Source organism: Eurosta solidaginis, chromosome 4, assembly GCF_040869045.1.
Source record: "Eurosta solidaginis isolate ZX-2024a chromosome 4, ASM4086904v1, whole genome shotgun sequence".
Classification (NCBI taxonomy): domain Eukaryota; kingdom Metazoa; phylum Arthropoda; class Insecta; order Diptera; family Tephritidae; genus Eurosta; species Eurosta solidaginis.
In genome coordinates, this window is record NC_090322.1 from 109,973,403 (window position 1) to 109,999,258 (window position 25,856).

Consider the following 25,856-nt stretch of genomic DNA (forward strand, 5'->3'; position numbering starts at 1 on the left):
TAAACAAGTAAGAACGGGACTGTCTTCGGCTATGCCGAAGACTTCATACCTTTCATGAATGGGGCTGAACAATAATCTCCGAATAATCGGATGTATAAGATAAGAAATATCTAGTGAACAGATCTACATACCTAATTTTTAAAATAAATATAAAATAAAAAATAGGTAGGTACTTTGTGTGAGGATGCAAAGTTTCAGGCTTTTTGTGGTCTGCGTGTAAAAACTATGACTACGAATCACGTATTTCAACAATATATGACGTAAACGTAACTATTTGATGAAATGTAATGAATTTTGAAGGTTCTAGCCGTAAAAAAGGGGGAAAAAATACAGTTTATATGGGGTATATAATATATGTACCGCCGATCTCTATGATTTTTTCAGACAACAATATATGCTATATACGTAAGCATTTGGTGAAATTTTGAAGCTTCTAGCTGTTAAAACGGGGCAGAAATTGCGCAAAGTTTCTTATCTGAACAATCGGTTGTATGAGAATTATACTATATATACCACCGATCTCAATGATTTTTTCAGACAACAATATATAATATACACGTAAGCATTTGGTGAAATTTGAAGCTTCTAGCTGTTAAAATGGGGAAGAAATTGCGCAAAGTTTCTTATCTGAACAATCGGTTCTATGAGATTATATATACCACCGGTCTCTATGATTTTTTCAGACAACAATATATGCTATACACGAAACATTTTTGAAATTTGAACATATATAAACGATTTTTAAGATAAATATAAAATAAAAAATAGGTAGGTACTTTGTGTGAGGATTCAAAGCTTCACGTTTTTTGTGGTCTGCATGTAAAAACTATGACTACGAATCACGTATTTCAAAAATATATGAAGTAAGCGTAACTATTTGATGAAATTTGATGAATTTTGAAGCTTCTATCCGTAAAAAAGGGGCAAAAATCACAGTTTATATGAAGTATATAATATATATACCACCGATCTGAATGATTTTTTCAGACATCAATATATGCTATACTCGTAAGCATTTGGTGAAATTTGAAGCTTCTAGCTGTTAAAATGGGGCTAAAATTGCGAAAATATATATGTATACTATATATATATACTATATATACCACCATATATATACTATATATACCACCGATATGTATGATTTTTTCAGCAACAATATATGCTATATACGTAAGCATTCGTTGAAATTTGAAGCCTCTAGCTCTTAAAATAGGGCAGTAATTACGAAAAGTTTCTTATCTGAACAATCGGTTGTGGGGGATATATACTATATATACGACCGATCTCATCAATTTTTTCAGGCAACAATATGTGCAATATACGAAACATTTGGTGAAATTTGAACATATCTAAACGATTTTTAAGATAAATATAAAATAAAAAATAGGTAGGTACTTTGTGTGAGGATGCAAAGTTTCAGGTTTTTTGTGGTCTGCGTGTAAAAACTATGACTACGAATCACGTATTTCAACAATATATGACGTAAACGTAACTATTTGATGAAATGTTATGAATTTTGAAGCTTCTATCCGTAAAAAAGGGGCAAAAATGACAGTTTATATGAAGTATATAATATATATACCACCGATCTCTATGATTTTTTCAGACAACAATATATGCTATATACGTAAGCATTTGGTGAAATTTGAAGCTTCTAGCTGTTAAAACGGGTTAGAAATTGCGCAAAGTTTCTTATCTGAACAATCGGTTGTATGAAATATATACTATGTATACCACCGATCTCAATGATTTTTTCAGACATCAATATATACTATACACGTAAGCATTTGGTGAAATTTGAAGTTTCTAGCTGTTAAAACTGGGCCGAAATCGCAAAAAAAATATATATATACTATATATATATACTATATATACCATCATATATATATTATATATATCACCGATCTCTATGATTTTTTGACACAACAATATATTCTATACACGTAAGCAAGCAGTGAAATTTGAAGCTTATAGCTGTTAAAATACGGTAGAAATTGCTAAAAGTTTCTTATCTGAACAATCGGTTGTATGAGATATATACTATATATACAAACCAATCTCTATGATTTTTTCAGACAACAATATATGCCATATACGTAAGCGTTTGGTGAAATTTGAAGCTTCTAGCTGTTAAAATGGGCCTAAAATTGCGAAAATATATATATATACTATATATACCCTGCAGGAGAAGTATCTAACGTAAAAGTAACTTTAAGTTGCTTACCAATCAACTAGAGCTGTATATTTACTGTAAATTTTCATATACGCGGACTAACTATTTTTGTTCGACGATGGCCGGAATCCGGACAGTTATGGTTACCTCTGCATGAGATGCCAACCACCTACTAACTAACTACTTTTCAACCAAAAAATAGCCAATGGCTACTTTTTGACTACATTTAAACCAGCTGGTAGTTAGTTTGTTTGAAAATATATATAAGCTTATCAGAAAGATGGTAGCTTCTTAGTATCTACTAAACATCAGATTTAAACCCACACCTTTAAACCAGCTAGTACCTAGTGTGTTAGATACTACATATAAGCTATTTAGAAATATGGTAGTTTATTAATAGGTGCTAAAAACCAGATGTAAACCCGTTATTAAAAAAGTAATTTTTTTATAAAAATTTACATTTTATTTATTAAATTCATTTTCATTGATATTTATAAAAACTAAATATGTATATGTATTAACGTAAAAATAAAAATTCAATATATTTACTTACAAAAATAAATAAATACATTTTTTTAATGTATTAAGGTTTTGTTTAACCGTAATAATAATTGAAAATAGATATATATATATTTTTGTAACGTAAAAATAAAAAGCCAATCTATTTACTTACTAACATTAAATAATAAATTTGTTGTGTATTTATTTTTTGACAAACAGTAGTAATAATTGAAAATGGATAGGGCTCATTCCATTTCAAGACACCCGGTCCGCGCAGGACATGATTTTTGATTTCGATGAAATTTTAATATGCTGTTCTTTGGTCAAAATAATGAAACACGGGCTTTTTTTGATTGCCTTAAAAAAATTTCTTTTCGTATTTGTCAGCAATTGAATTCCATAAAATGTAATGGGTATATTATTCATCCATTTTTCCAACTGTCAATAACTTTGTCAAAAATTAACCGATTCTCATGATTTTTTCTTTCAAATGTTCGTTATTACTTTTAATTTTGTATAAATTTATAGCAATTGTATATAGTTAAAAATATTATTTTTTTAGTATTTAGTAAAAATTTATGACTTTTTTTTCAAAAATTAATATTTCAAAAAAACTGTTTTTTGTTTAAGCTTTTTCTATATCGAGTGAGCAGTTTATATTTTAACTTGGCTAAATATCCTTTAGCCAAAGCTTGTTGTTTTCGAAATATGAATTTTTTAATATTAAAATATTTCGCTAAGCCTCCAATACCGTCACAAGAGCCTTTGCCATGCCCTGTTACAAAATCACTGTAATTCTAAAAAATAATAACTGTGATAATAAATGTGATATTTTAATTAATTTTCAGCATTTGGCATTGGTCGCCTTGTATGCTGATTTGTATTGCATCAATATATGGCGAAAAAAAGTTTAATATTAAAAAATTCATATTTCGAAAACAACGAGCTTTGGCTAATGGATATTTAGCCAAGTTAAAATATGAACTGTTCACTCAATATAGAAAAAGTGTAATCAAAAAAAGATAACGTTTTTTGAGAACTTAATTTTTGAAAAAAGTCATAAATTTTTACTAAATACTAAACAAAAATTTGTTTTAAAACTATATGCTATTGTTTATAAAGTTATATAAAAGTAACTATAATTACGAACATTTCAAAGAAAAAATCAAGAGAATCGGTTAATTTTTGACAAAGTTATTGACAGTTGAAAAAATGGATGAATAATATACCCATTGCATTTTATGGAATTCAATTGCTGATAAATCCGAAAAGAAATTTTTTTAAGGCAATCAAAAAAAAGCCCGTGTTTCATTATTTTGACCAAAGAACAACATATTAAAATTTCATCGAAATCAAAAATCATGTCCTGCGCGGAATGGAATGAGCCATAGGAATGTATTTTAAATTAAATTTGAAATTAGAATTAAATTTGAAAGCAATAAAATATGTGTTAGGTCCTTTCTATATTAGGGTAACGATATGTATGATAATAACTAAAATTAGAATAAAAGAAAGTGTTTACGAAGTTAATTCGGTGTTACGCTTTTTCTCCGCAGCTTTTCGTATAGATACTTTGTGAAAGTATCTTTTTTTTGTTACAGCAAACGCACGCCGGAGTTCAGTAGTTGGATCCGGACTATCAATTGCAGCTGTATGAAAAAAACATTATTGTTAATTAATAAGGCTAATATGTAAATAAAAATTACGTTACCTAATAAAGTATCGAAGAACTGCCGATATTCCTTTAGTCCTTGCTTTCCGTGGATTCCATCTATGTTAATGGCGATGATGACTTCGGTGCTGAATACGTTATCTATTTTTTTTGTCAATTTCCCCTTCAGTAGCGTTTTTAGCGCTTTGATCTACCAAAGACATGAGACAAATTTATTATGTAAACAAAAGGGTGGGACTATTCAAAAAATTTTTTTTTTTATTCGACAGTTATAAAAAATTCGAACAATATAACAATAGTAAGTAGAACGCGTACTGATGATGACGGCTTAGCACCCTTCGAAAATACAATTTTTCAAATTTAGAAAAATTAAAAAATAACAATAATTATTATTAGAAAAAAGTTATTGTTCTTGCCTTGAGCTCGAATCGAACCTTGAATTATTCGAATAGTTGACAACAATACTACTGCTCTGCATACATTTGTACAGGCAAAGTTACATACATATGTACAAACAATGGTTATGCAGATACATGTATAACTTACATAAACTGCTTTGTTATCTTGGCATATTTTTTCATCTATTTCCTTCAACTCGTCTAATGACTTCAAAGGAAAAGATTTCAGCATATCGTCCGAAATTTAATCTTGGTATATAATTTGCTTTAGTAATATGATGTGTTCTGCCAACGTCTGCATAATAATTTTGTTTTGAGTTTCTACAACGCCTAAATGAATACAAATTTTCATAGTTTAGAATATTTAGACACATATATACCTATGTGATTATTATGCCTATTTTTTTTTTTTATGCATTTCCATGGAAAATTAAATTTGTGCGCTTATCTTTTCATACAAAATTTAAGCGAAAACGCATATGCGTGTGAAAAAGAGGCATAATAATATAATGTTAAATGATCGTTATCAAATTACCTCTAAGTTCTTGTATTTCCTCGCGAAGCATTTTGGAATCTATACAGTTTTCGCATTTATTATTTTCTGAAAAAGAAATAAGATGTTTATTCTTATAGATGTATGCATATAGATATAAAAAATGTAATGCCCTAAGTGAATAACTGAATAATGTCAGTTAACTGGGCACTGTAAAAATGGGTCTAAGTCTATTTTTAAAAACATGGTTGGAAAAAGTGAAAGTAATATGTATGTATGTACCTTTAAATGGGATGTTTTGATCCACTGCAGGCTTCTTCTTCTGAATAAAGTTGACTTTTCGACTCATTGTGAATATGTTGATGTATGCAACAATGGTACTAAAAGAAATTGATTTATATAAGGGAGACACATGAGTTTATAATCAATTTGTTGAATGCTGTATTTATATATAGGTTGCGAAGTGTCATAATCAGCGATACATATACCTAGGGAAGAGAAAGAATCAACAGGCTCTGTAAAGAAGCTCCTAACGTTTACTAATTTCCTTGCTAGAATTACCAAACCTGAGTCCATCTCGAACCCCACTATTTTTGCTGGTATATTATGCTTAAGACAGCAAAAGCTATTTGACATTTGCGTGCTTAAATGGAAATCATAATCAAAACCTATTATTTGTCCATTTACTTCTTTTAATTTGTGCGTTTTAGTAGGCTGCAAAATGGGTTCGCGTTGTACTTTTTTAAATATTTGCTGTAAAATTTTAGAGGGTTTCTTAACGTAACTTTTAAGTTTTTGCAAATAATTTTCGAAATCATACCCCTAAAAATTGTATAAGGGCCCAAAATGCTTAACGTTTTCACTTAAATGAAGCAACCCATGCACATTATATGATACGCTGTCTTCGCCAAAAAGTATTTGAAAATTTTGAACGAAAAGTTGCAAAATGTTGTGAGCTACAGAAATATTTTTTTCCCAAGTCCTTGGGCAAGAAAGCATTCTACAGGCAATGTGTAGTAAAAGAAACTGGTGATAAAAATCATCGCTAACATTTTCTTTTAAAACTAAAATACCAGAGTACAGAAGGAATTGCCTGAACTCTGTGGCTTTCCAGTGTACAAGTTCATCGAAAGGTCGTGGTTTCCGAACGAATTCTTTGGGAATATATGCACCAAGCGATTTTAAATGTGCAGAAATATTTAATTTATTAGAGTTACTAATTCTTGCACAAATTTTATTGTCTACTAATCGCAGCAGCATCTTTCTCATCACCCCAAGATCCACGAGATGCATTGGATCCAAAGGGATCTGATCAATCATATCTATATGCAAAGTTTCGAAAGGAGTTTTGCTGTTTAAGAAAATTTTTTTGTGATGGTTAGGATATTTCCTAGAGTAAAAGTCGGCTCCACTTATGAGCTCGCCGCTCTGAAGAGAATACGTAAGCACGTTATTTATTTTTTTGGCAACTTGGACACATCTCGAACATCCATGAGATGAAGTGTGGCCAGGAATTCCACAAACGAAGGCCTTAGCGGGCGCATCACAAACGATGGCTCTGATTCTAATTGTAATCGATTTATTTTGAATAACAAACCCATTTTCTAACAAATCTTTAAGTTCACTAACCACGTCCGCAAGAAAACTTTGAATACAGTCTGGTTTGGCTTTACCCAGATACACACCAATAGGGAAAACTGAGATATTTGGTATGTTCACCACTTTCACCAAAACCGGCCACAACTGTGCTTTGGAACTGCGGTACAATGGAAGTCCGTCAATATTCATATCGAACAAGATCTCTTCGTATGTCGAAATTACTTCCGAAGCTTTTGCAATCTGCTTCTCCAAACCAAAATGAATATAAAAACCAGGGGAAACTGATTTTATATCCACGGGAGATGCATTCTCCTCGAAAGAAAAAGTGCTTAGAGGAACATCTAAATTTTCCTCATTTAAGATTTGCAAAAGCTCTTCGAAGAACTTTCGCGAGGGGTTATATTTAAAATATAAGGCTTGTAGCTTATCTTTTAAAGATTTTTGTGGCTCAGTGTTTTGAAGTTCACAGTGAAAATCATGACCGGAAAAATGAGGCACCGAATCATCAAATGCCGATGCAGCTGGCGCTGTTACTGCATTTGTTGCATCACTCACTGTTAGCCTATTTAAGTAAATTTCTTTTTGTTTTTTTACTAACCTACGCTGATTTCTAACACTTGCACCTTTTTTCAACATATTTTACCTTTTAATACTCACTTTTTTATAATTGATTTAAAATTTTCACAAATGCGCGTCACTTTTGCAAATTTTAATTTTCTTTTGCTTGCATAAAACAGCTGATAGTTGTCATGGCCACCCGTGTTGCCACATTGACATTTTAAATAACTTTACCAATTTTGGATTCCTCTGCATGACTTAGGGTGTAGTTAGACGTTAGTTATTCGCCAGTGTGCTTAAAGTGCTCTATTTCCTACAATTGCTATAAAATAACTATTTATAAGCTAGTTGTTTTTTTGCAATTGACCTTTTTTTACTGCAGGGTATGTAGTGTTTTTTATTTTAATGTTTATTAATTCATTTTATTTTGTAATATAAGAATGTTAAATATTGTACATATTTTAGATTAATAGTAGATAAATTATTTTGAGTTCAGTATAGTTAAATTGATAACTTTAATTAAAGTTGTATCGACTACTTTTTTTATTAGCTCGCGCGTCCGTCGAGATTGGGTGTCCGTGTTCAACTGTCCTTTTTGAATCGTTCGTTAGCTGTTCGTATCGTTTTGTAGTTGGCGTTGGTTAAGTTGAGCAACGTTTCGTCCAGTCTGTCCTAACGTGTTTAGGGTTGCATTTGCCTTAACCCTTCCTACATTCGGCTATTCTGACAGGGCATTCGACCCGAATGCTGAGTCCCACTTTTTCATGCTTTCGGCTATAGCATAGCTCCTTCGTGGCCCCTCAGTATCCCCAACTTTCTGGACCGAGTACCGTCCATGCTGAAACTTTTCTATTATTTTATGTGGCCCTAGAAACTTTGGCCTTAGTTTTAATCCGGACCCAAATTGAGTTCTTTTTATAGCCACTAATTCTCCTGGTGAATAAGTCGTTTCCTTTACCCGCTTCCTGTCGAAAGATTTCTTATTTTCAGCTTGAATTTTCTGTATATTTTCCCTAGCTTCTTCTTGGTTTGAATCCCGTTCCTCCTCCAACTCTTGTATGTTTTCTTCCTCTATAAGTTTTCGAATGTCAGGGTTATCAGTGATCCGCATATCTACCCCTGTTAGTAATCTAAATGGTTTGTATTTCGTGCTACGGGGAGGTGTATTGTTAATTGTCTGCTGTATCCGATCAACATGCTTGTACCAAGCTTTAGGATTTTCAGTGCAAAGTTTTGTTAGCATTGGAACAACAATCTTATGCATACGTTCAACCTGACCATTCCCACGTGGTACTCCCGTTGCAATAAGTAGATGTTGAATCATTTGCTTCTTGCAATATTCTTTAAAAATATTTGCCGTGTATGCCGCGCCTCTATCAGTAATAATTCTTTCTGGGTTTCCAAACAAAATTGCTAATTTTTGTAACTTTTCTACGACTTCTGCTGCCTCTGTACTTTTCGTGGGATAAAGCCACACGAATTTCGAGAAAGCGTCTATTATTACCAGTATGTGGTTATAGCGTTTCTGCGTTTGTTCCATTGGGCCTACGTGGTCTATGTGAAACGTCCTTAGCGGCCTATCAGCTTTATCAATAGGATTAATAAAACCCTCCTTCCTGCCTGCCTTCGATTCTGACACTAAGCATTCAATACACGCTTTTACTACTTTGGTAACTTTGGCGTTTAAATTTGGGATATAGAAACTTTTTTCTACAATGTCTTGCGTCTTTGTCGTTACGAAATGTCCCTGACGGTGGGCAATTTCTATTACTTCTCGTTCCATTACAGACGGTATTACCAGAAGTTCCTTGGTTGGATCTTTGTATAAAATGTCGTACTTAACAAAGTAGTCTTCATAACATCCACCTTCAACAACTTTTCGTATTGCACACGTCCACTTTTTTCTACAATGTCTTGCGTCTTTGTCGTTACGAAATGTCCCTGACGGTGGGCAATTTCTATTACTTCTCGTTCCATTACAGACGGTATTACCAGAAGTTCCTTGGTTGGATCTTTGTATAAAATGTCGTACTTAACAAAGTAGTCTTCATAACATCCACCTTCAACAACTTTTCGTATTGCACACGTCCATTCATCCGATAGCTGAGCTTCCGTAATTCGATGACGTAACAAGTCTCCCACTGCTAGACAAATAACACGACTCAAAGCATCGACGTGTTTCATTTTGGGTCCTGCACGATGCTCTATAATATAGTCAAATTCTTGTAAGAACATAGCCCATCTGGACACTCTTAGGCCCTTATTATGTATGTCACCGTGAATGTTTGCGTCGCATTCACTCACATTCACTTTCACCCAGAATTCATATTTTATAACTTCTTACGTATTCGCGTTCGTTCTCTTGCGTAGTCACTACGTATTCACTGCGTATTCACTGTGACTGTTAAGCCCAATACGTTGCCAGTATAGCCACTTATTACTTTTGTTATTTCGGAAAAGTTTGCAGTGCAATTTTTTCGGAATAACATCGTTTTACCGAGCTGGTAATATTGCAGGGAAACACCTGACAAAAATAAATAAAGAAAACAGTGTAAACAAATAATTAAATTGTTTGGTTGTTAAAAGTTATGTTGAGGTTTTTCCCAAAGATCAATAAGTAAAACACGAGTGTACTGTTCAACGTTTAATATGAGACTAAAAGTGTCAAAAACAACAAAAGAGTGAGATTATCTACATTCGCATTGTTACAAATTTAGGGTTGCTATTTTATGTATCATATTTCAACATCCCTCCTCACTGCGAATGTTATTCTTCTAAACTTAACAAATTCATTAAATCTGTATGTTTCTTCTTCGACAAATTTTTTGTTAAAATACAGCTATCATGTTATTAGTTGATACATATTCTAACTTTATTTCACCTTTCTCAACAATTTCTCTAATAAAATGATATCTGATATCAATGTGCTTCGATCTAGCATGATGCACTGGATTCTTTGCCAAATGTTGAGCACTAATGTTATCCCCGTACAATATCGTTGGAGTTTGACCGTTACCACATCCAATCTCAATTATAATACGTCTTAAATGTAGTGCTTCTTTTGCTGCTGATGACATGGCCATGTATTCGGCCTCGGTACTGCTTAAGGCTACACAATCCTGTTTTTCTGACTTCCAGGAAATCGCCCCTCCTGCAAGGAAGAACACGTAGCCGGTGTATGATTTTCGATCAATTCTGTTGGCGCCCCAATCGACATCTGCGTAACCCTTCAACCCTTGACCGCATGCTCTATATCGCAACTTCATATTTTTGGTTGATGCTAGGTATCTTAAAATGTGCTTTATGCCCGCCAAATGTTCGCTATGTGGATCTTTGTTTCGCTGTGCCAACTTGGCTGCCGAATGGAATATATCCGGTCTTGTCAAAAGCGCCAGCCACACCAGCGCCCCAATCGTAGATTGGTATAATGTCTGATCAACCCTAGTACAACGTTCATCATCACACGCTACTTGGTAACCAGCATCTAATGGTGTCGATGCTGACCTACATACTTCCATACCATGCTGCGTCCATAAATCTTTGATATATTGGGATTGAACAATCGTGATATCACCTAGTTCACCTTCACGCTCAATCTGCATACCCAAAAACATATGAAGGGGACCCTTGTCAATGCATTCAAAAATATCACATATATTCGCCTTGACCCTAGTCATGATTTCCTTCGATTGGCATGCTAGAAGCAGATCATCAACATAAACAAGGATTAAGCAAAGGTTGCCTTCTATATCTTGTTTATACAAACAGCGTTCGCTCTCGCACTGACTGAAACCTAAACTTCTCAACGCTTCATCTAACTTGAAATTCCAAGCTCTTCCATACTGCTTCAAACCGTATATGGCCTTGTTCAACCTTAAGACTTTTGTTGGTTGACTTTCATCACGGTAACCTTGTGGTTGTTTCATGTATACGACATCATCTAGTTCGCTGTTTAAATATGCTGTGCATACATCCATCTGGTGTACATGTAGTTTCATCTCTGCTGCTAATGCCAATATCAACCTTATGGTGCCAAACCGACATACTGGAGAAAAAGTGTCCGAGTAATTCACTCCATACTTCTGTGGACACCCCTTTGCCACCAACCGTGCCTTATATAGCTCAATGTCACCATGTTCGTTGCGCTTTAGGGTATATACCCACTTGCACCCTACTATTGACTGGCCCTTTGGTAAGTCTACCAAAGACCATGTATTATTTCCAACCAACGAATCGTGTTATTTTTTCATGGCGGCCTTCCATAAATCAACTTCATCGCTACTAATTGCCTCCTCGTATGTTTGAGGAACAAGCACCTCCTTAGTGCTCATAGCATTTAAAATATTAAATACTTTTCGTGGACGACCTCGTTTTCCATTACGCACGAGCTTAGGTCTACCACGCCCAATGTGCTCAACTTCTTCTTCAGCACTCGCATACATATCGCTTGCATTATCATCGCTACAGATTTCTTTATTATCATCGCTACAGATTTCTTTATCAGAATCTACATCACCAGCAGTACCTGTGTCAGCTTGAACCTGATTGTTATCAAAAAAATCGAATGTTATTTGTTCGTCGTTACACGCTTCCACGATATGGCATTCATCAAAAAATACGTCGCGTTTTTCAACCACCTGTCTAACATCAGGATCGTATAGTCTATACGCTTTTGAAACCATTGAGTAACTAACCATTTTGAATTGTTTACCCTTCACTTTAAATTTGCTACGCTGCGTTTTATCTAATGCCACTGCCGTAGAGCCAAATACTCGCAAATGTTTTATTGTAGGTTTCTTACCACACCATGCTTCATATGGTGTCATATTATTTAATGCCTTAGTTGGCAATCGATTCCGCAAATACACGGCAGTTGCCACTGCCTCTGCCCATAGCGCCGCACACATACCCGAATGTGCCAATAAACACCTGGCCATTTCAACCAACGTGCGGTTTGCCCTCTCTCAGCCACCCCATTTTGCTGAGGAGTGTAGGGAACTGTTAATTGCCGCACTATGCCATGCTTATCAAAATATTTATTAAATGATTTGTTGACGTACTCACGTCCATTGTCACTACGAACTGCTTTCACTTTTCTGCCAGTTTGTCGCTCTACCATTGAGCAAAACGATACAAATTTATCAAAAACTTGATCTTTTACCATTTACAATGCACTTGTTTAACATTTCTTTCAAACTCGCATAATTTATGTGGCCAAATCTATTATGCCACATTACTGCGTCACTTTGAATAGCACCAAAACAACCACTTTTCTCATTACTCAGCATAAACAAAATATCGGCGCCGTTTTTCTTAATTGTTGCAAATTCGCTGCCAAAAACTACTGCGCAGCCCATCCCGACTGCACGACCGACTGATATAAACTTGCCTCTCATACCAGGCACGAACAAAACGTCTTTTAGTGTCACAACATACATGTCCGTTTGTATTTTGACATCGCCTTTACCTTCTGCACGAATGCTGTTATCACCGGCCAATGCGATCCACTCTGTATGATTCACAAAGTTCGAGAACAATTTTCGGTCGCAACACATAAGCGCTGTCGCGCCGCTATCTAATCACCACTTTCCTCTGTTGAATGTTTCGCAATCTGTTGCACCCAAAGCAGTGAAGGAGCTTTGTTGCTGCTGTTTAGCTGAATCGTTTTCTTTCGTAGATTTGTTTAATTTCGCCGAACAATTGCTTTTTATATGGCCCTTTTTTCCACAACGATAGCAAGTAACATTGTTGTAATTACCTTTTTTCTTCTCTCTGTTGCCGCTAGACGTCGACTTCGCTGCAAACGCTTGCTGTCCGCTAAATTCGTTAGCTGTATGTTCATGCATGCTACCACGACGCTCGCCTTCTTCTAGAAGCTTCAATTTTAGCACGTCAACCGCTGGAAGATTGTCCCTCGTTTCCATCGCAATGACAAAATTCTCGAATTCTTTTGGAAAACTAGATAATAATATAATGGCAACCAGCTCTTGATTTAGCTCTATGCCCACTTCAGCTAGTTTGTCCATAATTGTGGTGAACACATTCAAATACGCCAACGTTTTCACCCTCTGACATTTTTAGGCTCAATAACTTTTTATAAAGTGAAACTTTTCTTACCGGACCACTTGGCTGATAAACTTCTTTAAGTTTTTTCCACGCTTCTTCCGACGTTTTGCAATGCCGCAAATAATTCAGTTGCGTTGACTTCACGCTTAATGTGACCATGGCCAAAGCCTTCTCGTCGCGAGTAATCCACTTTGCCACTTCGTCAGCATCACTGTGTCGTCTCTTTTGCACTCCCCTGAAGTTATTTTCCATAGCTCAGAATGCACCAACACACTGCGCATCTGAACGGACCAAGAATCATAATTCTTATCGTCCAACTTCTCGATCTGGTACATCGAACTCATTTTACGAAAAATATACTTTTTAACTTTCAATTGAACATGCGCTTACTGGGCCCATAACCTGTTAAAAGTTATGTTGAGGTTTTTCCCAAAGATCAATAAGTAAAAAACACGAGTGTACTGTTCAACGTTTAATAAGAGACTCAATGTGTCAAAAACAATAAAAAGGTGAGATTATCTGACATACGCATTGTTACAAATTTAGGGTTGCTATTTTATGTATCAACAGTTAATATTGATTGTTTGTTAATATTTTTAAGTGCAGTGATTGTAAATATCAATAAGCAGCTCGGTTTATATACTATGCAATACTATTGCATACATATTTATTGCAATAATTAAAATTTGTGAACATGGAAAAATAAATTTATATAAAAAAAAACAAACATATTACTGATTTTGTGAAAAGTGATATGCCTGAGTGTTCCACTTTAGCCTCCTCCAACCAGGCAGGCGGATAGCCGAGCTTTCTCATACGATAGAAAAATAATGGAATTTCTCCACGATTTAAACCAAGTGCTGCCTGTAGCTTGTCATTTATTACACCTGGACGAAAATGTCCAAATCTCTGATCACTATCAATATGATATCTCTCTTGAGGACCTGTATGTGGCGAAGGAAGTTTCGATAGGTAGAAGATAAACAAAAGCGAGGATAGGAAACCACCCTGGTGTACCCCTTGTTATATTCTTCTTCCGAGTCTTGTAGTAACGTGCCGTGGTTGACTGTATCCAAAGTTGGTAAAAGTATAGTTGAGGGGTCGACTGCTAATATGCTGCCAAAAATATCGAGATAGGTGTCATAAGACGCGTATTGACTTCGACAACAATAATCCAGCGGAAAAGAAAAATTTTATCTCTGTCCGAAGATATTTGCAGTTGAAGTTGGCGATTTCCATGTGGTTGTTGTCATGTTGTTGTACCCACAAAAAAAATTGTGAACACAAGGGTTTTGTGCGGATATAGTTTTGGTCTCCAAACCGGTGTTGGACCCACCCAGGGTAATTTTTAATAAGCGCGGCCGAAGGCCGCCAACGCAGAGAGATGTTCTGCGCAAAAATACTATGGATCCCACCCGGTTTCGGAGGGACCCGCGGGTCAATTTTCGGTTTCTCGTTAATATCTTTTGAATGCGTTACAATTTTTATTTTCCGCCTTCGGATTATTAATACTGATGTCATTTTTTCTGTTTTGTTTGTTGATAATTTAGTGTATTGTTCTGTAAATTGAATTGAATTTTGTACCCATATTTGGTGAAATTTTCGTTTCAAGCATTTTAAGAATTTGATCTTCATCTGTAACTGTGTCAATCGATTTATATTTCGCCACTTCACCGGGAATTTTGTTTTGAATGCGATCATTGATTTTGTTAGCATGATCATTTTTGGGAGCTAAGATTGCTCGCTCGCATAGCCAAAAAAAAAACTTAAATTTAAAATTCTTTATTCTCAAATATGAAAAACCTTCGTCTTGACAGAAGGAACTTATAGCCGAAATTTGGTGATGATTGAAGTGTGGGAAATACGTTTCCATAGCGACACACACACATAATTTGATTTTTATAGAAGTTTAGATAGACTGAAACTATCAAATTTTTTTAACGGCGGTAGATTACTAAACGTCCAAAAGGAATAACAGCCAAACTCAACAATGCAGTCAAACTTTAGGTGTTAAAATAATCTAAGTTTGTTCGGCAGCCATACTTCTGAAGAATCCCATTTGTAGGGAAGGTGCCACGCCCCTTTTTTCCCAATTCCGCATTTTACTGGAAGTGTTAGGACTTAAAGTCATATAGCTCCTAACCAATTTTCATTATCCTACCATAACTACATCCAGACATATGCAGTATGATATATTCCATTTGTATGGGAGGTGCCACGGCTCCGTTTTCCCAATTCCACATTTTCTTGGTGGTGTTAGGGATTGACCTCATATAACTCCTTACTGAATTTCAATGTTCTGGCATGTATACCTTCAGAGTTATGCAGTACCAAGGATTCTATTTGTGTGGGAGGTGCCGCGCCCCTTTTATATAACGAAATTATTTTTAGCCTAAAACCTTCGTTTGACATACACAACACAACAACAGCTAGCAGGGTTGCAATTCAACCTGTAACTTCTATTAGTTTGAACATACCTCATCTGTGCCAAACGATAGTATAATTTTTTACTTTTTACTGCTATAGTTATGTCGCTTTTTTATGTTTTTAAACATAACAAGCAAATATTCACCCAAGTGAATACCTCAAACGCGACCCAGAAGCAAGTGAATATTTTGACAGCAAAAATGAGTGTTCGTGACACTTTGCGTCGCTATATAATATGAAAAAACGTAAGACAATCACCTACAGTCTCCGATAGTCACGGAGAGTCACTGAAGAGAATGAAGGCTCTTATATGATACGAATTTGGTTTCACTTGGGTGAAAGTGACTCTTCGCGTCGCTTTGCGTTATACATAATAACGCCGTTAATGGTACGTCATCTTTCCGCATTGTCATCGCAAACGCGTTACAGTCTGTTACGATCTTGAACTTTGTACCTAGAACATATACCCTCCACCTCTTTAAAGTTTCAATAATGGCTAGAACCTCCAATTCATAAGAATGGTATTTTTGCCGCCGTGGTTTTTCTGCTCATATATTGAACTGGGTGTAACTGACCGTCTTCGGAGTCTTTCTGTAACAAAACTGCACCGTAACCGAACTTGCTAGCATCTGTATGATTTTCAGTTGTCGCCGAAATATCATAAATCTTCAGTACTGGCGAAGAAGTCAACGCGTCTTTAAATTGCAGAACCGCTGCAGATTCCTGGTCCCCTATAACAAATTTAACATCTTTCTTCAAAAGGTCTGTCAAAGGTCGAGCGATCGTGGCATAGTTTGGGATAAAAGGCCGGAAATACGATGTAAGTCCCAAGAAACGCTGAAGTGCCTTCCTATCTTTAGGTACTGGAAAAGTTTTAACGGCATTCGTCTTTTCATTCGAGATTTTGATTGTGGAGTTTTCGATTATGTATCCGAGGAAATTTGCCGTTCTCTTTAAAAATTTACACTTTTTCCATTTTATCCTCAACCCATTTGATTCTGCTACTGCTAACACCTTTTGCAATTTCATGACACCCTCTTGTTCGTCTTTCGATGGGATTATAATATCGTCCATATAAATGACAACCGTTCCCTCTTGTACCAACTCACGAAATATTGCGAAAATAAACCTACAAAAAACGGCTGGGGAGTTTGAGATTCCGAACGGAACGAAATTAAACTCGTATTGGCCGTTATGTGTCACAAAAGCTGTATATTTTTTAGAATCGTTTTCCAATGGTACGTGAAAAAATCCATCCTTTAAATCTAATGTTGTGAAAACTCTTGCCTTTTCTAAACGCTGAATAACATCATCTATTAGAACCATTGGGAAGTTGTCCCGTACGATTTTCTCATTTAACCTTCTGTAGTCACAACAGAGTCGCTTTGTTTCATCTTTTTTCCCTGCAAGAACAATAGGTGATGCATATTCAGACGAACTGTTCCGAATGATTCCCTCATTAAGCCAGTCTCTAACTTGATTTTCTACTATAACCTGATCTGAAATAGGTAGTCTCCTAGGTCTGCTATACACTGGTACTTCGTCTTTTAAAATTATTTTCATTTCTATTGGTGACGTTTGAGAGGGTTTTGGTTCATATCTCTCTATAATTTTTGTGACTTTATCTCTATCTTCAACATTTAGGTGGCCTAGCTCATAGTTAGATTTCCCTTTGAATTCACCCTCTTCAGCTGACAGGCAAATTTGGTTGAATTCCCGTGTAAGCATACGGATGCTTTCATCAGCACTTTTATCTTTCACCGCCACACTTTCTCCAGCTTTCGCCTTCTTATCTAAATCCTGTAACATAATTTGTTCATCGCTTTTTTGCTCGGTAGACTTAAATTTAGCCTGGAATCTAGCACCCTTTTCACCTATAAATACATCGAAAACTTTAAGTATATCGTTTTCAAGGATTGCATTATACAAAATGTCCTTCTCTCTAGCGACGTGAAATTTAATCTGCAGATTTAGGCTATCGATTTCCATCTCTTTAGTAAAGCTACCTACCGTTGTGGTCTTCATCCCTCCGATTCCCGTAAATTTCTTTGTCTCATTGGATAATTCAATGTCACCTAACAACATGAGTGTGTCATACCGTATTGCACTAATATCGCTACCTGTATCAATTAAAGCACATATACAACGTTATTGATAGTAAACTCTTTTAAAACGCGATTACCTGACTGAGTTAAAGTTATAACTTCGTGGTCGGAAGTCATATGCACTCCGTCCTTCTCTTTTTTCGCCACCTCTTTTTTCACCTCGTCTGGTTTCTTGGATTTACACTCTGTAGCTCTATGCCCAACTTTATTGCATTTAAAACACTTAAATCCTTTCAAACTACAGCTTTTTGCAATATGCCCCTTCATTCCACACTTGAAACACGAGAGTTCATTTGAGGTTTGTTTACCTTCAAGTGCCTTTCCCTCTCCTACAACTCCCTGTGAACTACCCTTCGAGAATGAAGGTTGAGATCTGGATAGCTTAATTTTTTCATACACTTTCAAATGAACTTTTAACTCTTCCACCGTTTGAGCTTGGTATAAAACTGTTTTGTTTTGCCATGAGTCTGGAATACCCCTAACAAAATAATCTATTAAACTTTCTTCGTCAAGATTAGTTCCATTTCCTATCTCTATAAGAGAGTACAAATATTCTCTTAAAGTTTCTGATGGCTTTTTCCGTCGGTTTCTTAGCAGTTCATAAACCTCGATTGCTGACAATTTTTTACCAAACTCCTTATTTAATGCAGTTTTCAACGATGTCCAGTCACAAATGTTCGATTGGCTTCTAACATATGTTCTGGCATCTCCCTTCAACAATTGTTTTGCATAAACAAATTTTTGTAACTCAATCCAATTAAGCGTAAAAGCATTGTCCTCGAAATCTTTTACCCACTGTCCTATACCTGGATACCCTACACCGGTGAAATGTCCCATGGAATCTTCTATATCCCGCAAAGTGAAATGTGATGGTGGTACGGTCGGTACTCGCTGGGTGGTACCGCCCACATCTTCATATACAGACTCATTCTGTTCGCCGTCGGATGCCACATTCTCGGATAGACCTAAATGTTGTAAAAGTCTGTCCTGTAATTCAGCTTTTCTTCCTACTGTGCTTAATCCACACTCTGTCAGTTTTTCCTTTAAACTGTCCACTGTGAATGTTAGCAATGTCTGCGCATCCATATTGTATTCAATTATTACACAAAAAAAAAAAAAAACCAAATTAGTTTCAAAAATTGGATCAATTATGAAATTCTTATTAAATTATTAAAACTTTAATTCACTTTCAATTTTCAACCCTTAAACGTTTATATGTTATCTAACCTCTGTTAAGCTCTTATTTTTAATTTTCAAATATTGTTGGTGGAATTATATTTTTACACAAACTTCTCTGATTTTGGCATCTATTGTTTACTCACATCAAATATTTTATGATGTTTGCTTCTTTTAGCTTACACATTTTCTTTTTAGAACTACTTTACCAAGACATCTGCTTCTTTCTTTATTTATTTATTTGACTCGCTTCAATGAAACTTTATGTTAAGCTATCTATCCACCTTCCTCTACTTATCAACTTATTTGAATTAAAACAACTTTTTACTCACTTCATCTCTTTCTTTCATTTCTATCTTTACATTAGCTTCGTTCGTTCTTTTCAATTTACTTTAAGTTTTCTTTCGGCTTTGAGCTTTTGTTTGCATTCAGCTGCTTTGTTTCTTCTTATACATTTTGTTATCTTTGTTTTTGTTTAAACTTCTAACAATTTCGTTCTTTTTTTTTTTTATTTCTTTACTTTTTTTCAGCTCTTTACAACATTGCTTTTTTAGCTTGACATTTTAACACTCTTTTTTCGATTTTCAACAACTTTACAAACAATTTTTTTCAATTTCACATTTCGTTTTATCAACTTTTTTACACTTCAATCATTTTCTATCTTCTAACATCTTTAGCTTTTACTTCGTATGAATGAAAACTAATAGCAAAATCAATAGCTAACACAATCGTTAATTTTTCTCATTTACCAACTTCGGCTTTTCTACTTGAACGCAAATTTCTCCTTCTTCTCACGATTCAACTTCTGTTCGTGGATCATTAAAATCCGACTTTAAATCTAACGATTATCTTGCTATCTCTTTTATTATTTGGGTGTCCGTGTTCAACTGTCCTTTTTGAATCGTTCGTTAGGGGATTCAAGGGGTTGTGTAGCGCAACATATAGCTTCTCCAACCCAATTGTCAACCTCACCTTCGAGCGGCGAATCCCGTTTCACTAACAGACGAGGCTCTGGCGACCCCAAGCTCCTCATGGAACTTGGGGGTGGGGAGGGAGGGATGGCCTGAAGGTTCAATGTGGCCATATAAATCGTTCCCGAGATGGTCGGGCCAGCACCTTAATGGTGCTGTGTTACCGGAGCGTATCGGATCTGTATCCGACAAAGGACCATCACATCGATAACACTCCCCAAAGCCTTCGGGGAGTAACCTAATCGCTACAACAACAACAACAATCGTTCGTTAGCTGTTCGTATCGTTTTGTAGTTGGCGTTGGTTAAGTTTGGCAACGTTTCGTCCAGTCTGTCCTAACGAGTATAGGGTTGCATTTGCCTTAACCCTTCCTACATATATATACTATATATACCACAATATATATACTATATATACCACCGATCTGTATGATTTTTTCAGACAACAATATATGCTATATAAGTAAGCATTCGTTGAAATTTGAAGCCTCTAGCTCTTAAAATAGGGCAGTAATTACGAAAAGTTTCTTATCTGAACAATCGGTTGTGGGGGATATATACTATATATACGACCGATCTCATAAATTTTTTCAGGCAACAATATGTGCAATATACGAAAGTATATGGTGAAGTTTGAAGCTTCAGTCTGTTAAATTGAGTAAGATATTACAAAAATCCTCTTTTTCTGAAAAATCGGTTGTATGGAGGATATATGCTATAGTGGTCCGATCCGGCCGGTTCCGACAAATGTCTAATCGGACACCCAAATACACCCGCTCACCAAATTTTATCAAGATATCTCAAAAATTGAGGGACTAGTTTGCATACAGACAGACGGACAGACGCACAGACGGACATGGCTAAATCAACTCAGCTCTTCAACCTGATTATTTCGGTATACTTAATGGTGGGTCTATCTATTTTCCTTTAAGGACTTACAATTTTGGGTTTCGTGACGAAATTAATATACCATTTCATTTTCATGAAAGGTATAAAAATAGGTAGGTACTTTGTGTGAGGATGCAAAGTTTCAGGTTTTTTGTAGTCTGCGTGTAAAAACTATGACTACGAATCACGTATTTCAACAATATATGACGTAAACGTAACTATTTGATGAAATGTTATGAATTTTGAAGCTTCTAGGCGTAAAAAAGGGGCAAAAAACTACAGTTTATATGGGGTATATAATATATGTACCACCGATCTCTATGATTTTTTCAGACATCAATATATGCTATACACGTAAGCATTTGGTGAAATTTGAAGCTTCTAGCTGTTAAAATGGGGCCGAAATCGCAAAAAGAAATATATATACTATATATATATAATATATATATATAACATATATATATAACATATATATATACTATATATATATACTATATATACCATCATATATATATTATATATATCACCGATCTCTATGATTTTTTGACACAACAATATATACTATATTCGTAAGCAATCAGTGAAATTTGAAGCTTATAGCTGTTAAAATGGGGTAGAAATTGCGAAAAGTTTCTTATCTGAACAATCGGTTGTATGAGATATATACTATATATACAAACCAATCTCTATGATTTTTTCAGACAACAATATATGCCATATACGTAAGCGTTCGGTGAAATTTGAAGCTTCTAGCTGTTAAAATGGGGCTAAAATTGCGAAAATATATATATATATATATATATACTATATATATATTCTATATATATATATATATATACCACCATATATATACTATATATAGCACCGATCTGTATGATTTTTTCAGACAACAATATATGCTATATACGTAAGCATTCGTTGAAATTTGAAGCCTCTAGCTTTTAAAATAGGGCAGTAATTACGAAAAGTTTCTTATCTGAACAATCGGTTGTGGGGGATATATACTATATATACTACCGATCTCATCAATTTTTTCAGGCAACAATATGTGCAATATACAAAAGTATATGGTGAAGTTTGAAGCTTCAATCTGTTAAATTGAGTAAGATTTTACAAAAATCCTCTTTTTCTGAAAAATCGGTTGTATGGAGGATATATGCTATAGTGGTCCGATCCGGCCGGTTCCGACAAATGCCTAATCGGACACCCAAATACACCCGCTCACCAAATTTTATCAAGATATCTCAAAACTTGAGGGACTAGTTTGCATACAAACAGACAGACGGACATGGCTAAATCAACTCAGCTTTTCAACCTGATTATTTCGGTATACTTAATGGTGGGTCTATCAATTTTCGTTTAAGGACTTACAATTTTGGGTTTCGTGACGAATTTAATATAGCATTTCATTTTCATGAAAGGTATAAAAATAGGTAGGTACTTTGTGTGAGGATGCAAAGCTTCACGTTTTTTGTGGTCTGCATGTAAAAACTATGACTACGAATCACGTATTTCAAAAATATATGAAGTAAACGTAACTATTTGATGAAATTTGATGAATTTTGAAGCTTCTATCCGTAAAAAAGGGGCAAAACTGACAGTTTATATGAAGTATGTAATATATATACCACCGATCTCTATGATTTTTTCAGACAACAATATATGCTATATTCGTAAGCATTCGTTGAAATTTGAAGCCTCTAGCTCTTAAAATAGGGCAGCTATTACGAAAAGTTTCTTATCTGAACAATCGGTTGTGGGGGATATGTATATACTATAAATACCACCGATCTGTATGATTTTTCAGACAACAATATATGCTATATACGTAAGCATTCGTTGAAATTTAAAGCCTCTAGCTCTTAAAATAGGGCACTAATTACGAAAAGTTTCTTATCTGAACAATCGGTTGTGGGGGATATATACTATATATGTATATTACCGATCTCATCAATTTTTTCAGGCAACAATATGTGCAATATACGAAAGTATATGGTGAAGTTTGAAGCTTCAATCTGTTAAATTGAGTAAGATATTACAAAAATCCTCTTTTTCTGAAAAATCGGTTGTATGGAGGATATATGCTATAGTGGTCCGCTCCGGCGGGTTCCGACAAATGTCTAATCGGACACCCAAATACACCCGCTCACCAAATTTTATCAAGATATCTCAAAAATTGAGGGACTAGTTTGCATACAAACAGACGGACAGACGGACATGGCTAAATCAACTCAGCTCTTCAACCTGATTATTTCGGTATACTTAATGGTGGGTCTATCAATTTTCCTTTAAGGACTTACAATTTTGGGTTTCGTGACGAAATTAATATACCATTTCATTTTAATGAAAGGTATAAAAATAGGTAGGTACTTTGTGTGAGGATGCAAAGTTTCAGGTTTTTTGTGGTCTGCGTGTAAAAACTATGACTACGAATCACGTATTTCAACAACATATGACGTAAACGTAACTAATTGATGAAATGTTATGAATTTTGAAGCTTCTAGCTGTAAAAAAGAGGCAAAAATAACAGTTTATATGGGGTATATAATATATGTACCACCGATCTCTATGATTTTTTCAGACAACAATAAATGCTATATACGTAAGCATTTGGTGAAATTTGAAGCTTCTAGCTGTTAAAACGGGGCAGAAATTGCGCAAATTTTCTTATCTGAACAATCGGTTGTATGAGATATATACTATATATACCACCGATCTCAATGATTTTTTCAGACAACAATATATAATATACACGTAAGCATTTGGTGAAATTTGAAGCTTCTAGCTGTTATAATGGGGAAGAAATTGCGCAAAGTTTCTAATCTGAACAATCGGTTGTATGAGATTATATATACCACCGGTCTCTATGATTTTTTCAGACAACAATATATGCTATACACGTAAACATTTGGTGAAATTTGAACATATATAACGATTTTTAAGATAAATATAAAATAAAAAATAGGTAGGTACTTTGTGTGAGGATGCAAAGCTTCACGTTTTTTGTGGTCTGCATGTAAAAACTTTGACTACGAATCACGTATTTTAAAAATATATGAAGTAAACGTAACTATTTGATGAAATTTGATGAATTTTGAAGCTTCTATCCGTAAAAAAGGGGCAAAAATGACAGTTTATATAAAGTATATAATATATATAACTCCGATCTCTATGATTTTTTCAGACAACAATATATTATATATACGTAAGCATTTGGTGAAATTTGAAGCTTCTAGCTGTTAAAACGGGGCAGAAATTGCGCAAATTTTCTTATCTGAACAATCGGTTGTATGAGATATATACTATATATACCACCGATCTCAATGATTTTTTCAGACAACAATATATAATATACACGTAAGCATTTGGTGAAATTTGAAGCTTATAGCTGTTAAAATGGGGTAGAAATTGCGAAAAGTTTCTTATCTGAACAATCGGTTGTATGAGATATATACTATATATACAAACCAATCCCTATGATTTTTTCAGACAACAATATGTGTCATATACGTAAGCGTTCGGTGAAATTTGAAGCTTCTAGCTGTTAAAATGGGGCTAAAATTGCGAAAATATATATATATATATATACTATATATATATACTATATATACCACCATATATATACTATATATACCACCGATCTGTCTGATTTTTTCAGACAACAATATATTCTATATACGTAAGCATTCGTTGAAATTTGAAGCCTCTAGCTCTTAAAATAGGGCAGTAATTACGAAAAGTTTCTTATCTGAACAATCGGTTGTGGGGGATATATACTATATATACGACCGATCTCATCAATTTTTTCAGTCAACAATATGTGCAATATACGAAAGTATATGGTGAAGTTTGAAGCTTCAATCTGTTAAATTGAGTAAGATATTACAAAAATCCTCTTTTTCTGAAAAATCGGTTGTATGGAGGATATATGCTATAGTGGTCCGATCCGGCCGGTTCCGACAAATGTCTAATCCGACACCCAAATACACCCGCTCACCAAATTTTATCAAGATATCTCAAAAATTGAGGGACTAGTTTGCATACAAACAGACAGACGGACAGACGGACATGGCTGAATCAACTCAGCTCTTCAACCTGATTATTTCGGTATATTTAATGGTGGGTCTATCTATTTTCCTTTAAGGACTTACAATTTTGGGTTTCGTGACGAAATTAATATACCATTTCATTTTCATGAAAGGTATAAAAATAACAGAAGCATTGCACTAATTTGGAGTAATATATAATACACAAGAAGACCTTTTTTAAAAGGTTATGATCATTTAATTTTGAATGTTGTCATGTGGAAACAGTACAAAATTTCTTGATGACAGCAGTTTCGAGCAACTTAATTACAAATTTTTATACGCAGCTGAGCAGAGCTCACAGAGTATATTAACTTTGTTCGCATAACGGTAATCTGTAACGGCATAAACTATTCGAGATAGATATAGACTTCTATATATCAAAAAAAAAAACGATTTGGGTGAAAAAAAAAAGAAATTTATTTAGCCATGCCCGTCCATCTGTCCGTCCGTCCGTAAACACGATAACTTGAGTAAATTTTGGGGTATCTTGATGAAATTTGGTACGTAGGTTTCTGGGCACTTATCTCAGATCGCTATTTAAAATGAACGAAATCGGACTATAACCAAGCCCACTTTTTCGATATCGAAAATTTCGAAAAACCCAAAAAGTGCGATAATTCATTACCAAAGACGGATAAAGCGATGAGACTTGGTAGGTGGGTTGTTCTTATCACGTAGAATAGAAAATTAGTAAAATTTTGGACAATGGGCGTGACACCGCCCACTTTTGCAAGAAGATAAT

The 25,856-nt window shown here is 34.8% G+C and overlaps 2 protein-coding genes across 12 annotated transcripts in view; one reads left to right on the forward strand and one right to left on the reverse strand.

Annotated features, from left to right (window-relative positions):
- The window catches only part of Sik2 (Salt-inducible kinase 2), a 964,644-nt gene that overhangs the window by 503,187 nt on the left and 435,601 nt on the right, over positions 1–25,856 (forward strand). The window lies entirely within an intron of this gene.
- On the reverse strand, positions 3,711–7,710 carry LOC137248118 (uncharacterized). 2 transcript variants are annotated; one of them, XR_010952077.1, is made up of 6 exons: positions 7,494–7,710; positions 5,520–5,617; positions 5,280–5,345; positions 4,863–5,074; positions 4,386–4,536; positions 3,711–4,323 (listed from the first exon to the last, which is right to left on the reverse strand). XR_010952077.1 is itself a non-coding variant. In XM_067778992.1 (6 exons), the coding sequence occupies exons 4-6, from the start codon at positions 4,974–4,976 to the stop codon at positions 4,193–4,195; spliced, it is 366 nt and encodes a 121-aa protein (XP_067635093.1). In that variant the 5' UTR covers positions 4,977–5,074; positions 5,280–5,345; positions 5,520–5,617; positions 7,494–7,710; the 3' UTR covers positions 3,711–4,192. The 2 variants fall into 2 exon arrangements, 1 of the variants encoding a protein (XP_067635093.1); XM_067778992.1 differs by having other exon boundaries at positions 4,893–5,074.